A 15570-nucleotide genomic window follows, 5' to 3' on the forward strand; every position below is an offset into this window, starting at 1 on the left:
AACCACACACACAGAAACACAAAAAAACCAAACAAACAAACAAAAAAAAAGCCAAAAAAACCACCACAAAAACTTTTCCTTGCTAAAACAGCCATGCAAGTGTCTCCAGGCCCCGTGAGGACTCACAGTGGTAGCCCTGCTCGGCCGGGCCCGCGTCCTTCTCGCGCTCCCGCTTGCGGTGCCTCTGGCCATGCGCGCGGTGGTGCCGGTGGCCCTGGCGCACCAGCGGCATCCGCACACCCACGTACAGCGTCCGGTGCCCTGCGGAAACGCAGGCGTGGGGAATGACCCGCGGCTCCGTGTCGGAGTCCAGGACACTCCTCTGGCTGCCCCGAGGGGTCTGGGACCTCGGCAGGGGGGTCTGGGACCCTGGCACAGAGCCCAAAATGACGCTGGCTTTGATCTCAGCCCACAGGAAAAATTACCAACATTGCGTGAAGAATTACAAGCCACAAGAGTGTGAAATAAACAGTAATTGAGTTTGTCACAGGGTGAAAATGTAGAATTTGGGATTTTTGGAATGGAGGTGGGGAAGCCAAGATGGAAGAATTGTCCGCTTCTTCTTCCTCTTCTTCTCCATATCCATCTTCTGTGGTGACAGGGCACACAAGATTGGTTTAGGTAGCACTTACGTGTTTAGAGTAGGTATGAATTAACTAATTGCAAATAAAAATACGCTGTAGAAGGTGGTTGGGTCAGAGAGCTGGTAGAAAAATGTCTGGGACCTCCTGAGCCGGGGGGAGTCTGCTCGTGCCCTGCTCTGCAGCGGGACTCTGAGCAGGGCAGAGAGAGCAGAGAGATCAGGAAGAATAAACAGCCTTGGAAACCTGAGCTTGCAGACTCAGTCCTTCTTTTTGGGTTTGGGTGCAGGGCTTTCAGGAAGAAAAACTCAAAACTCACACAAAAATCTCGGGGAGAATCAACCCTGAGAGGTGTGCAGCCACCCCGGGAGGAAACCACAGAGCCATGGGAGCTCCTCGGGGGGAAGGGACCCGCAAGGGACATCAGGGCCCCACACAGGACACCCCAAAAATCCCACACCGACTCCCTTAATGTAAATTTAGCAGATCCCTGACTTTGCCAGCCTCATCCTTTTTTCTAAGCCCATTTCACTCAAGCTTCACGCCAAGGGATGGTTTGGGGTCACCTAAACGTGTCCTGAAAGCACCAAAACCCTTCTCAGATTCCAGCCTGGGCTGGACAACAACACCACCACCACCACCAACCCTCAGATTTGCTCATTAAGGAGGAGATAATACAATAATTATTGTTTTGAAATATTTTTATGGCAAAAGGGGACAAGGAAAGATCAAAGGAGTCCCATGACAAGGAACTCCAGGAGGAAAACAGGGAATCTGCACCACATCCAACGATTCTCCTGCCCTCTCCAAGTGGGAAAAGCAGGCGGGAATTATCCAACCCCATGGACACAGTTCACACCAGGGCCTCCGCCAGGGCTTTGAAAGCCATCGCATTAAAAAATAAATCAATAATTTGTTGTTTAATCAAGAACCACGACAGGTTTTGCTGCTTTTGATGTGACAACTGCGCAAGGGATTTTTTCCCAGGCCCCTCCAGTAGGAACCCAGCAGGATCCCAGCAGGATCCCAGCAGGATCCCAGCAGGATCCCAGCAGGATCTCACCTTCCAGCTCCTCCTTCTCATAGTGGATGTTGACTACGTTGCTCGTCCTGCCCTGGTCAATCACAGCCTCCTCATCGTGTCTCTAAGGAGGAGAAGAAGAGAAAATTTGGGGATTGGTTTGTGGAGCTCCCTTCACCCACCCTGTCCACACACAATTCCATGAGGGTCACAGCTTCTCCTCCAGGCACAGCCCAAAAAACAAGGATTTGTGGGAGGTTCTTTTCCCATTCCCAAACAAACCCATCTGTGTTGGACACAACGGGAGTCTGGAACGGTGACCACAGGGACTTCAGACCCAAATTTGGGCGTTTCAGTCCTAAAAACATCCAACCTCCCGCTTTGTTTTTGTGGTTCCTTACCTTAAAATAAAAAAACACACAGGGATTTCTGAGCTGGGGAGGAAGAGCCACTTTTGGTCTCAGGGTGGTTCCTGCAGGACTCTTGGCCAGAGGACGTGGCCACCAATGACCTCCAAAAGCCCTCAAGGTCCTGCAGAGGTGACTCTTCATCCCAGCGAGGCTCAGGCTCCCCTTGGTGTGAGTTCTCCATGGAAAACGGCATTTTCCATCTTTTAATTGAGATTTCTGCACAACCTGGGCTCATGGGAGGCATCCCTGTCTGTGGCAGAGGGGTGGAGCGGGATGCTCCGATGGTTTTCCAGCCCAAACCATTCCATGATTCTTTTATGCCTCAAATACTAAAATGTCACCACTGCTCACCTTCCCCTTCCTTGTCCCCTGGACAATCTGAGAAAACCCAAATTCCATCATCCGTGCAAAGAAAAACCCTGCAATGCCCAACCACCCGCATTTTCTATCAGTTTCCCAATTTAAAGGCTCAAAGGGAAGGTTTGGGATGATTGAGTGGATGAGATTCATCCTCGCAGCGATGCCATTGCGGCGCCTGCAAATGATTCAAACAACAAAAACCACACCCAGATTTTGATTCCTGAAAGTGAGGGTGGAAAAGGAGCAAAATCCTGAGGGAACTGGGGGAACTGGCTGGGCTGCTGGACGAAATTCCAGGAGCAAGAGCTCCCCCGTGCCCTGGGAACCAGCTCAGGGCAACCACAGCTGGAATTTGTGAGGAAAATCTCCAAGGCCATGGGGCAGACGCTGCCCTTGCATTGATAATGATGCCATGAGGTTATTGGAAAACGGAGAATAAATAACGGGTTCTGATTTCAGCCAGAAAAACCAACGGGGAATCTGCTCCCCCCAACTCCTGCTTTAACCAATGAGTGGAAAACCTTCAGGTCCCAGTCACTGGAGAGTTTGATGAGGAAGAGGAGCAAACATTCCCACTGGGAATGAGTTGCTGGTCTGTCTTGGGTTATGTGACCAAAAAAACAATGTGTATTCTATTTCATCTGTGGAAACTGGTTGGGGAGAGGGTTTTTTTCATTATTCCTTTATCTCTTGTAACTCCAGGGGAGGAGGGCGGATGCCTCCTGATAACAGCCCAGCTGTTAAACCAGGTGGGGCAGGGTTTGTGATCTCTGTCACCACTGCCCACCCTCGGGGATATCTTCTGTTCATGGGCCATTGAGGCTCACAGTGACTGACACATTCCATCATCCATTGGGAGATGGAACACCCAGTGGGGAGGAGCCAAACATTCCCTACCCAGATAAAAACGGAGCTGTGGGAACACCAAGGATCCTCTTTTCCACTGGATTCTCAAAGGAAGAGCAGACTCATCTCACCACCACTACAGGATCATCTCTACTCCAACAGAACCACGCCTGTCACTCCAGGAGGATTTACCTGGACTGCTCCCAACACCCTGAACAGGGTGTCAGGTCTCTGACTCCCTCAGGATTTTCTAGGACTTTTGTTTGTTTGCTTGGTTGGTTTTTTTATTTTTTGTTTTTTGGTTTTTGGGGTTTTTTTTGTATTACTGCATTCGCATTTTTAATCTTCCTAGTAAAGAACTGTCACTCCTATTCCCACATTTTTTGCCTGAAAACTCCTAATTGCAAAATTGTAATAATTTGGAGAGAAGGGGGTTTTACATTCTCCATTCCAGGGAAACCCCAGTTTTCCCTGACAGACATCTGTCTTTCCAAACCAAACAAGGTCCCTGAGCACCAATTCCAGAGTTCACTGTTGCTCCCTCCCTGCCCTCTCCCGGGCTTGCCCAGGTTGCCCAGCAGCCGGATTTTCCTGCCTCAGTGGCTTTTCCATCGTCGCTCCAGTGACATCCATCACCCCCCTCCTGCCCCTCCCAGCACCCTGCTCCCTCCAGAGCTGCCAAAAGGGGCTGAACTCCAGCCTTGGAAAAGGCACGGGGTGAAATGGCTCAATAAACCTCAATTAAAAATGGGGATTTTAATAAAATGGTGAATTCGAGCACACCTGTGGCAGTGGCAGTAATGGGAGGGATTTGGGAGTGGCAGATCCAAACCTCCCATGGGTGCCACAGGCTGTCTCTTTCTCTCCCAAAAAAACATTTTGACAAACCTCCCCTCCTGAAATTCCAGCAGGATTTGGGGGGGGTTTCCCTCCATCAGGGGGAGGCACAGCCCCCAGCAGAGCCCTCGCTGCTCTCTGGGATTCTCCCAGAAAGGGTCACTTTGTCACTGCCTTGGGGACCTTTGTGTGTCCCTTCCCACTCAGGACACTCCATTCCTGTTCATCCTCGTGTCAGTCCCCGGTTTTGGGGGTCAGGTTCCCCCAGGACAAGGTGGCACCTTGACAAAAAGGGACAGAATCAGAACCCACGGTGCCAACCCAGGGGTTATTGACAGCCACACTCCCCAAAACTCTGCCCACTTGGAAAACACCGTGGATGGGGAGAACCCAGCTCTGTTTCATGGAAAACCCTGCGGAATGGGGTGAAAACACCACATCCTGCCAGGGGATGGACAATCAACATTTGGATCTTAAATCCAAAATCCCAAAAAATGAGTGAGGTACGAGCTGTCAGGAAAGGAAACACCATGGGCAGGGCTGATTTCCAACCCAATTTCCTGCAGAAAGTCAGGGAATTCCAGAAAGGTTCGGCACAAGCCTCATCCCTTGGGGGATCCTCATCAGCCGGAGCCAGTCCTGCCACAGGAGGGAGGCTCCGGATGAGCCCCGTTTTTCCTCTTCTCGCTCTCCAGCTCTGCCTGAGCTAATCCAGCATCTCCATCCTCGTTTGCTTTAATGAGCTCCATCCCCGGCGCCGCCGGACTCAAAGGTCACCTGCCCGGAAAGGTGACCCGGGTGTAAAATGACCCGGCCGGGAAAGGCGACACCGAGGGCTGGGCAGGGAAATCCCGCCGGGATCCAAGCTCGGAGCTCCACTGCCGGGTTATGAACCAGGATTGAGGCTCCCGGAGCTCCAGGAGGGGCAGGATGGGCCATGGATGCTCCGACATCCCATCGCCCTTCCCTGAGCACAGCAGCATCCCCAAAATCCCACGGAGGTGACACCGAAGGGAACAGTCCTGCTTCAAACTGTCCCCATGGCCTGGAGGCCTCGTTCCCCTGAGGAAATTTGGGGGGATTTAAGGACTTTGTGGGTTTGGGATGGGATGGAGCAGGAAGGAGGGATGGCTCCAAAGCACGAGTTATCCCAGGACACCTGGATGGGTACCAGCCTTCCCTCCCCGTCCTCCTCCACTGCCAACAGCCTGGGAACCAGCAAACCATCCAAACTGGGCTGGGAAGGGGATGCCGAGCTTGGCATCGCTCGCCCTGGAGTTTCACAGCAGCCAGAGTTGGTTTAATTTGCTGTTTTCTAAGTGAAAAAAAAAACCTCAACTTGGCTGCCTGGAAGTTGTTTTTTGGGGAGGCTGAAATTGCTTCTAGGAATGAAATCAGGAGCAGCTGGAGCAAAGCAGGGACACCCATTTCAATCCCCTCCGTGTCACCAGCTCAGTGTGTCCTGTCCCCCTCTCCAAATTCATCTTTTGTTGGGATGTTGTGTCCCCCAGAGGGATTTTAGGGGGCCCTGCCTCAGTTTCCCTGACTCCCTGCAGCTCCTCAGGTTAGGATGGAAAAACTCCCGCTCTGGGGATGTTTTGGGGTAACTGAAGATGAGGAAAAGCTCCAAGCAGAGGCTCAGGACCAGCCCTGAGCCCTCTTGGTCGCCAGCCCAGGGCACACCAGGAGCGGCCACCAGCAGCGCTGGGAGGATTGATGTCACACACCTCGCCCGAAGGCTAATTAATAATTAATTAACAACTGACCCACTGTTCTTATGATGAGGGCACCGGGGGGTACCTGGGGGCTGCTGAGGTGGCAGAGCAGAGACCCCCCCTCACCCCTCTCCATCTCCCTCCTGCTGGACAAAGCCATCACCCCTGGGGTCCCTTGGACCGTGTCACCCCCAGGGACCCCTCGGGCTCCTGGGCCTGGATCGGGATGGACCCAGCAGAAAATGGGGGAGGGGACGGGTCACCGGAGCCCCAAAATCCTGAAAATGCGGGAGGGACAGGCTGGTCCCAGCCCAGCATCACCAGGACACCACGGTCATCGGTGCAGGGGCGACAGAAACTCCGCTCGTGCTGTGATTGCCGGGCAGATTAATTAATGCCCAACCTCTCATTAATTAATTCCCCGCCTGTTGTGGTCACCCAGAGCAGCTCCGGCCGGTCCCGTGGGTGCGGGGCAGGGGGGGACAGGGACAAGGACACGCTGAAAGGGGAGGGGGGGGACACCGAGCTGAGGGAGGCGCCACACCTGAGCCCCGGACGGTGGCGGGGAGGCTCTGCGGGGACAGCGGGCTTTGTCCCCTCTCCAAAGGGCCGATGGCGGCTGGGGGGGCAGGAGGGAGGGGAGGCACATCCAGATGCAGAGGAGGAGACGGGGGACACCCAGCGGGGACCCCCCCGCAGGCACCACGCAGGTGCCCTTCCCCCCCCCCTTCCGTGCCCCCCGCCTTGTCCCCCCCCCTTTCAGAGGCCGGGCTCCCCCTCGCACCCCCCGGCACGCCCTGCACGCTCCCGGCACCCCAATTCACCGATGCCCTTCACCCCACACGCCCTTTGGGCCCCCCCTTGCAGATTCTCCCCTCCCGTTCCCCTTTCCCCCCCCTCGGTCGGAAATGCCGCAGTGAAGCAGGCGCGGAGCATCCTCCGGCCGCGCCGGGGGGCCCGGGCAGCCCCCCCGCCGCCCCGCACCTGGTAGCTGAGGATGCCATCGGGCTCGTTGCTGCCGGCGGGCATGGCTGGGCACCCCCCCGGGGCGGGGGCCAGGGGGGGCCGCCGCCGGCTGCAGCCCCCGTGCCGCTCACACCGGCTCCAGCATCGCCCGGCGCCGGGGCCAAACCCCGCCCAGGGCTGGCGGGAGGAGGAGGAGGAGGAGGAGGAGGGAGGAGGCAGGGCTGGGGGGGGGGCGATGCCCGGCGGGTTTCCTGCGGCCGCACCCCCGCCCCCCCCAGCGCCCCCCGCCCCGATTCCCTCCCCTCCGCCTTCGACACCGCCCCAGGGACGGCCCTGCTGCCCCCCAGCATCGCCCCCATGGTCCCTCCAAGCCCCTGCCCTCAGCTGACCCCCAACCTCCCGATCCCTCCCTCCATTCCCTGCAGCGTTTCAGTGCCCCCCGCCCAGAATTACCCCCAGTATCCTCCTGACCCCTCCAGGATCACCCTGATTCCCCCCTCACCCCATCCCCCCCCCAGCATCACCCCCGGCCCCTCGGGGCTTTCAGTGCCCCCTCTCCAGAACCATCGCCCACCCTCGGGCCCCCCAGCATCCCCCCGACCCCCTCTTGGTCCCCTCGAGCCTCCCCCTCAGACCCCCCCCAGTGTCACCCCCAAATGCCCTCAGCCCCTCCAGCAGCGCCCCCTATTCCCTCCACCACCCCTCCTTCAATCCTGACCCCCCCAGACCCATCTTGTTGCCCCCACCCCCCTCCTGACCCCCCCAGCTCACTCTCATCCCCTCGAGAATCCCTCAAACCCCATAACCCCCCCTCAGCCCCCCATGTCCCCTCCTGGCCTCCTCCACCATCTCCCACCCCCCTTTTCCCCCCAGCTGAGGCCAAATCTGGCCTTTTGCTCCCCAAAAATCCCCTCGTCCCAGCAGGAAAGGCTCAGAAATTTGGGAGAGTTGAGCTGTCACCTAAAACTTCCAAAAATGACATTTGGAAGTCACTGAATTGCTCGGAAATGCACTTTTTTTAAATCCCATTTTCCAGTCTCTGCCTCCTCGAGCTCGTGTCCAAACACAACAGGATCACGGAACATTTCCCTTCCCTTAATGAGGGATGGAAATCGAGGGTCAGTTATTAATTAACAGAGGCATTAATGACTTCCCATCCTCACTGGTGGCACAGATGGGCTCCTGCTGCAGATGAGGGGGAGATGATTCCCCCCATCCCTCATTTCCAATGACAATTCCCAGGAAATTTAGGACAACCACGACAGTCAGAGAGTTTTTCCTTAGACAAATCCTGGGCAGGAAATTTCCCTTTTTCCTCGCTCTCCCATTAGGGCCATGAACTCCTGCCCTGCCCCAGCCTCGTTTCTTTTGTATCCTCTGAAAATGTGGCCCCAAAGGAGTCGGGTGTTGGAATTTGGGGGTGTTTGGGCACAAAGCTCGGTGTCAGGACACCCCCAGCACCTGGGCAGCCCCTTCCCCTTCCCACAGCCCAGACCCTGAATTAGAAACCCTCAAAAATGAACATTTCCCACCCAAAATCCCGTTTCCAGCTGCCGTGGTTTCCCCAGGTTATCACCAGCTCCATCCCTGCTTGGAGAACAGGAGTGGGACGCCCTTATCCCGAGTTTTCCTGGCACAGGCTTCACCCAACCCCGATTTCCCAACTTCTCCTGACGGGAATCTGCCCTCACCCAACTCCTGCCTTTCCCAAAATGACTCCCACCCACCTGGAGCCCAACCTGGCCCCAGCAACCACTCCCCACCCACGGGCCCCACCAGCACCCTGCAATTAAAGTTATTTCGGAGGCAGAGCCACATCCCTGCCCTGGAAAGGTCCAAAAAGGAAGCTCCGTGTCCCTGGGATGGTCTGGGAGGGGGGGATTAATTACCCCACAGCTAAAAATGTCCTCGAGAGAGGCCAGGACTGTGCAGCTTCCACTGCTGTCCCTCCAGGCTCACCAGGGATGGAAAATCAGCACAAAATCCCCTCGTGGCTCACCCCAAACGCTCCCAGGGGGATTTTCCAGGGCAGAGCTGCACCAGCCCCACACCAGGGGCTTGGGCTCGACAAAATCCATCTGTGCTCCTGCTTTGGGAATTCAATTTGGGTGAGGAGAGCCCCGCTGGGCTCCTCCTTCCAGCCACGGAAATTTGGGGTTGAATGAGTAGGAATGAATTGATGGGGTCCCTGCTCCAGCTCTGGGTCTGCAGCTGCCAGGGATTCGCCTGGAAAATGAGGGTTTCTGCCCTAAGAAGAGCATAAAACCCCAAAAAATAATCCCAGTTAATTTGAGGAGCCACAGGAGGAATCTTGGAGCGGGAGATGGTGGTGGGAAAGTTTGTTGTGATGTGGAGAAAACCTGGAGGGAATCCCAAGAAACCCTTGAGGAAATCCCAAGAAAAACCCTGAGGAAATCCCAAGAAAACACCTGAGGAAATCCCAAGAAAACACCTGAGGAAACCCCAGGAAAACCCTGAGAAATCCCCAAGAAAACCCTGAGAAAATCCATTTTCTAAATTAAAATAAAGGCCTGGTTCTACCCAGGGCTGGAAGCAGCTCCAATATCCACATGGATGGAGAATCCAAGGTCAAAGCTGCTGACCCAGAGAAAGAAGTTGCAGGATTCCTCTTGGAAAATGGTTCCAGAGACCCTGGGGACACGCAGAGGTTTGTCATGGATAAATCCATTAATGTGGCTCTGTTTTGGGGAAGAAACTTCACTCCTGGCTCATTTGTGCTGCCAAAGAGGAGATGTTGGAGCTGGAGATCCCAGGAATTATTCCCAATCCTTGGAATCAGAGGAGAACCTGGCTCTCCATTTCAACACGAGTTCTTTCAAACAGGAGATGCCAAATCCACTTTGGGAGAAACTTGCAAAATAGAAAGGCCTGAGATGAGATTTTTCCAAAAGAAAAAAAAAAAGGGATTTGGAGCTGATGCTTTGTGCCTCGATTTCCCCAGTGCTGCAGTGAATTCCTTGGGGAAACACTTTGGATACCACTGATGGAAATGCTTTAAAACACTCAAATTACTGTTAATGAATTAAAATTATTCTTAGTGACCCCAAAAACCTTGAGATTCTCCCACCCAGCCTTCCAAATTCTCAGGAAAAGCCATTGTGCCTTCCCAAACATCCCTAACTATTTATGGAAGGTTCATTTCCACTCAAAGGTGAATTTTGAGGAATTCCCTTTTCCCAGGAGCTGCAGCTCCCCCTCACCCCTCCAGACCCCAGGAGGGGATCGGCTTCAGCATCCACGGAGATCAAGAACCCAAAACACCCCCGGGGTGTTCCAGGTCTGGGAGATCATTTCCACACCTGGAAACTGCTCCAGGTCCACAGCAGCAGCAGGACCCCAGGATCCACACCAGGCACAGAATCCTGGGGCTGGAAGAGTCCCTCGAGGCCAAAAACTCCAGCTTGGGAACATCCAGAGTCAGGCCAAGGTGCAAATCCACGGATTTCCTGGCGGGAGGACGAGTCCTACTCCAGATGGGCCAGGAGGTGGCTCAGATATTCCGCGTATCCTGCTGTGTCCGAGGGGAGAATCTCCTGGCACAGGTCACAGCCTGCAGCAGCCTCAGGCCCCAGGGTCTCCTCCTCCAGCGCCCAGCCCGGAGTCCAGCACGTCTGCCAGGAAAAGAGGGAATTTGGGGACTCAGAGACCCCCAGGAGAGCCCTGGGCCAGCCCCCAAAACCTGACTGCACCTTTTTGTGCCCATAAAAGAGCTGGGCTGGAGCTTGGGAGAGCTCGAGCTGCCCCTCGCCTCCATAAATCATCCTCCATAAATCCCTCTGGACAATGCCATGTCCGTGTGGCTCCCGAGACTCCCCCAGTGCTTCCCCAGGAGGAAAATTGGCTTTTTGCAGCAAACTGGCACACGTTTGTCACCTGTCCCTGTGTCAGTGGGGTGCTGACAGGGCCCCTTGGGGCCTCCCCAGACAGACACTTCCCCTTCTCCTTCACAAACTCCCTCCCAAATACAGCCCAAAATCAGGAGTTATCCCCAGAATACCCAGCCCCTGAAGCCATGGAAGAATTTTTAAGGGCTTCATTTAGGAAAAGGAGTGAAAGAAAATGGGTTTGGCATCCCAGGGACCGTGCGTGGGAAGGGCAGGATTGGGGTGAAGGTTCACCAGGAGGACTGAGGGGCCAGAGCTCAGGGAGGTCTGAAATCCTCCCGAGGAAATCCCCAAAAAACCCCCCGAGGAAATCCCCAAAAAACCCCCTGAGGAAATCCCAAAAAACCCCCTGAGGAAATCCTAAAAAAAAACCCTGAGGAAATCCCAAAAATACCCCTGAGGAAATCCCAAAAAAAAAAAAAAACCCTGAGGAAATCCCAAAAAAAAAAAAAAAAACCCTGAGGAAATCCCAGGAAAACCATTCAGAATTATGGGAATCACTTGGAATGATTTGGAAAAATGTTTTGGGGTGTGGAGATCAGAGAGAATGAAGGAAATACTTTAGATCTGTTTAACTGGAAGGTTCAGAGGGGGTTGAGAGAACTTTTCCCCCCATCTGACTCCTCCAAGGCCTCCCCACAGCCTCAGTGAGGATCACGGGAGGGGTGTCCTGGCTGGACAGCCGGACCTCAGGGGCTGCACTGCACCCAATTCCCTGGGAAGCAGAAAACTGGGTGCCCAGAGGGTTTTTAAGGAAATAACCCCACTCTGCCACACTTCCTGCGTGTCCAGGGCTGATGGAGAGGAAGGTGAAGCATCCCTGATGCCGTAACTCCAGCATGGACCAAATTCCCAAATTACCTTCACAGGCCCTCGGATCTCCACCAGAGCCTCCCCAGGGAGCGCCACGTCCCTGGGAGCACCTTCCCTCTCAGGCACCTCCGGGGCTTCGGAGAGATCCAGAGGATTTGGGGAGGAGCCCCCAGGCCCCGGATTTAGCATCTCCAGCTCCCGAGGGCTGCAGGGAGCGCCGCCTCCTCCCCAGGGGACAGAGAGGATCCAGGGTCTCATCCAGGAGGGAAAATCCCCCTTCTCCCCCTCGGTGCTCCCCAGAGCCGCCGTTCCTCCGGTTCCAGCGCTGCTCCCAGGGCTCGGGGAAAACCTGCTGGCGGCCTGGGGCTGTTCCATGGGCTGGTCCAGGTGGGATGTGTGGGATGTCGGAGCCCCTGGGTGGTTTTGGCGGCTCTCAGGTGACCTTGGCCCGTCCCCTGCGTCTGCACCCTCCGTGCACTGGATAGGCAGCGACACCGGGATGTCTTTGGGAGAGAGCAGAGCAGAGGGGTCACCCCTGGGAGCTCCAGGGGGGTTTGTGCCTTTCCATTTCTCTGTTCTCCTGTCTTTCCTGTCTCTATTTTCATCCCTGGGAGCTCCAGGGGGTTTGTGCCTTTCCATTGCTCCGTTTTCCTGTGGGGCTTGGGGAGCCCCGGGCTGGCAGAGCTCTCCTGTCCCCTCTGGAGCCCGGGCCAGCAGAGAAGGGACACTGGGGACAGCCAGGGAGGGCTGGAGGAGCATCAGCTCCCTCAGGAGACCGGGACACCCCTGTGTCCCCAAACTCCGGGTTCATCCCAGGAGAGGCTTTGGTTTAAGTCCTGGAAGGACACAGGGGGAAAGGGGGGAGCCCCAGGGTGGGGAGGCTGCACTTTCCCAGCACAGCTTGGTCCAAACCGATCCCTCCCGACCACAAAATTCCCATTTTAGGGTTGGGGAAGTGGCTCCAGACCCCGTGGGAGCGATGTGAGCTTTTGGGGAGGGGGAGAGGGGAGGACAGAGATGGGGAATCCCTGGAAAACCCGAGGGTTTCTGGGGTTTTTTATGGGTTTAGAGCCTCCCCTCCTCTGCAGGTGCAGGAGTGACCCTGAGCAGTGACACCCAAAAGCCACGATGGGCTCAGGGCACGTTCCTGCTCAGAGCCCTTCACCCCACAGAGGAACTTCTGAGGGCACCGGGACTAAGGCGGGGATGGCCCTGCCAGGATAAAGGTGGGCATGGCCCTGCCGGGACTAAGGTGGGCATGGCCCTGCCATGACCCTGCCAGGATAAAGGTGGGGATGGCCCTGCCAGGATAAAGGTGGGGATGGCCCTGCCAGGATAAAGGTGGGGATGGCCCTGCCAGGACTAAGGCCGGCATGACCCTGCCAGGACTAAGGCCGGCATGACCCTGCCAGGATAGAGCTGGGGATGCCCCAAATGTGCAGTCTGGGGACCCCACAGGCCCCACTCACCCAGGACCGGTCCCTTCCTGGCCCTCAGCCTCCGGAGGAGCCTCCCCTGCTCCGAGCACAGCTCCCGCAGCCTGGCCACCTCCCCCCAGAGCTGCAGGAACACCTCCTCCACCTCCATCGCACCTGGGCAGGGCAGAGGATGGCGAAGGAGCACCTGGTGACAGAAATAATGATCGCATTAATGATCACCCACTGATAATTGGTGTCATCCAAAGGCAGGGAGGAGCTGCCAGGGTCCTGGTGGGATGGGGAGGATCCGGTGCTGCAGGTACCTCGAGGTCCCAGCTGCTGCAGGGGTGTGGGATGGTAAAGAGAGGAGCATTCCCAGTTCTTTCATAATTTATACAGAAAAAAAAGAGAAAAGGGAAGAGCTTCTTCCAAACTGGGCTTCTCCACCTCTCCCCCACAGCTTCCACGAGCTCCAAACAACCCAAAATCCCATTTAGTTAAAAAAAAATCTACCTGGAAAAAAGTTGTGTTTCCAACCCAGTACCAAAGGATTGAATTTTCTGGGCAGGAGAGCAAAAATCTCCCTACTACAAACCCATCCAAGGAATGGTGTCCAAGGGTGGGGACACAATTCCCTTTTTTTTTTTTGAGCTGCTCAGCCCCTTCTCCTCCCAAAAATACCCCAGGAAGCACCACCCAGCTCGGAGCCACTCAGCATCAATTAACCAAATATTGTCAGTGTGGAGGAGAATTGTGTTCCCCACGTTTGTCCCCTCTTTAACAGCTGTATTATGGATTAAACTTCCCAGTTTTCCCATCTTGCACCAATTAATACTGGGCGAAAAGATAATAAATAAACTCAAAGCTGGGCACGAATCTTCAAACCATCTGCAAAAGGGGATCTGAAAGGTTCGCGCCATCTTAATTAGCATAAATATGCAAATCAGCCTGGCTTCCTGTCAGCTCCGCCAGGTTCGCGCTGGAAGTTTCAGCTCGGCGTTAAATTTAAGCTGTGGCTGGAACTGAGGGGTTTGGCCGGAGGGTTGGATGGAGCCGCCCCCGACGCTGTGGATCCCCGGGGAGGGATGAAGGGCAGAATTCCCCAAGGAAATGCACCCGGAGCGAGGAGAAGCTCAGAGGCGAGGGTAAGGTTTGCCCCCAGCGCAGGGAATTGCGGTGCTCGCCCCACACCGAGGGGTGACTTCGCCCCAATTTTGGCTCTTCGGGTTCCTCTGCGCCTTAAATCCTTAAAAATAAACATTTTTCGCCTCCTCCTCAAGGCAGCCAGCTCCACCTCTAACTCAAGTGTTGTGTTTTGTCTATAAAGGCGCTAATTAATTATTAATTGGACTGTGACACGCAGCCGCCGCTCCCTAACGAGGCTGGAAGGATTTTTTTAGGGGTTTCATTCCGTCCCTGCCGGGTTTTTTGGGTCTCAGCTCCTCCTCATTTCCCCCACACTCGGTGCCACCAGGACGAAGTTGCCGGAGATTTTTCTGACGTCCCGAAAAAGCCTCTCCCAAACTACAATTAAAACCAACAATTCGGGAACGCGAAATTCCCATTTTCGGGGTTGGCACAGCGGCTCCGAGGGGCAGAACCCGGCGCGGGGGTGGGGGGGGACAGGGCGGGTTCAGAGCCCCCAAAATCCCATCCCCACGACCCCAAAATCTTTGTATTTCCCCCCAAAAGTGACTTACCGGGTTGGGGACCGTCCTGGCCCTGCCCGAGCTGAGGGTGGCAGCCGCCTGAGAGGCAGCGGCGAATTTGGGCGAGGGAATTTCCCCCCCTCGGGTTTTGAGCGAAGAGCGAAACCTCCGCGGCAGGAAACGGAATGGGCGAGAGCCACGGCTGCGAAGTGAGCTCGGAAAAGCCCCGGGGGGCCGAGGGTTGGCTCCAGTCGGTGCCTCAGTTTCCCCTCACACTCCATTGCAGCTCATTAGCCCTTTAATTTGGGGCTGATGGGTGTTCGCGCCCCGGAGACCTCATCCCGTGTAAAGCGGTTAATATTCCAGCTAATATCCCAATAATCCCCATTAATCCTCGCTCTGCTCCAGCTCAAATCTCCCAAATCCTCGGCGCAGCCAAAGGAAAATTCCGGGCTGGGTAATGGAGCCCGCCCGGGCCCGTCCCTCGGGGGGTTTCCCGTGGCCATCCCGCTTCTCCCAGCACGCCCAGTACCAGTCCTTACTGGTCCCAGCACACGTGGTGTCCCAACCATGCCATTCCCAGTGTCCCCAGTTCCAGTCCCTGACTGGTCCCAGCACGCATGGGGTCCTACCCATGCCATTCCCAATGTCCCCAGTGCCAGTCCCTGACTGGTCCCTGTCACAGCCCCTCCAGTTCAGGTGCGGGGCCGGAGGGTGGCACCAGGACCCGGCGTTATTCCCGGGACGGGTGGGCGGCTCCGAGACCCGGCGTTTCCCGCTGCCAGGTGCTTCCAGGACCCGGTGTTTTCCTCTGCCAGGTGCTTCCAGGACCCGGCGTTTTTCTCTGCCAGGTGCTTCCAGGACCCGGCGTTTCCCGCTGCCAGGTGCTTCCAGGACCCGGTGTTTTCCTCTGCCAGGTGCTTCCAGGACCCGGCGTTTTCCTCTGCCAGGTGCTTCCAGGACCCGGCGTTTTCCTCTGCCAGGTGCTTCCAGGACCCGGCGTTTTCCTCTGCCAGGTGCTTCCAGGACCCGGTGTTTTCCTCTACCGG

General features: G+C 55.8%; 2 protein-coding genes across 2 annotated transcripts; both read right to left on the reverse strand.

Annotated features, from left to right (window-relative positions):
* Window positions 1–6: 6 nt before the first annotated feature.
* On the reverse strand, window positions 7–6882 carry LOC134565488 (electroneutral sodium bicarbonate exchanger 1-like). Its single transcript, XM_063425076.1, has 3 exons — window positions 6755–6882; window positions 1645–1726; window positions 7–261 (listed from the first exon to the last, which is right to left on the reverse strand). Exons 1-3 carry the CDS (start codon window positions 6797–6799, stop codon window positions 83–85), a joined length of 306 nt encoding a protein of 101 aa, XP_063281146.1. The 5' UTR covers window positions 6800–6882; the 3' UTR covers window positions 7–82.
* Window positions 6883–9575: 2693 nt separating this feature from the next.
* LOC134565463 (collagen alpha-4(IV) chain-like) lies at window positions 9576–15350 on the reverse strand. The gene is made up of 4 exons (XM_063425051.1): window positions 14573–15350; window positions 12924–13077; window positions 11503–11957; window positions 9576–10368 (listed from the first exon to the last, which is right to left on the reverse strand). The coding sequence occupies exons 2-4, from the start codon at window positions 13039–13041 to the stop codon at window positions 10222–10224; spliced, it is 720 nt and encodes a 239-aa protein (XP_063281121.1). The 5' UTR covers window positions 13042–13077; window positions 14573–15350; the 3' UTR covers window positions 9576–10221.
* Between the last annotated feature and the right edge of the window lie 220 nt (window positions 15351–15570).

Source organism: Prinia subflava, unplaced genomic scaffold (genome assembly GCF_021018805.1).
Source record: "Prinia subflava isolate CZ2003 ecotype Zambia unplaced genomic scaffold, Cam_Psub_1.2 scaffold_52_NEW, whole genome shotgun sequence".
Lineage (NCBI taxonomy): Eukaryota > Metazoa > Chordata > Aves > Passeriformes > Cisticolidae > Prinia > Prinia subflava.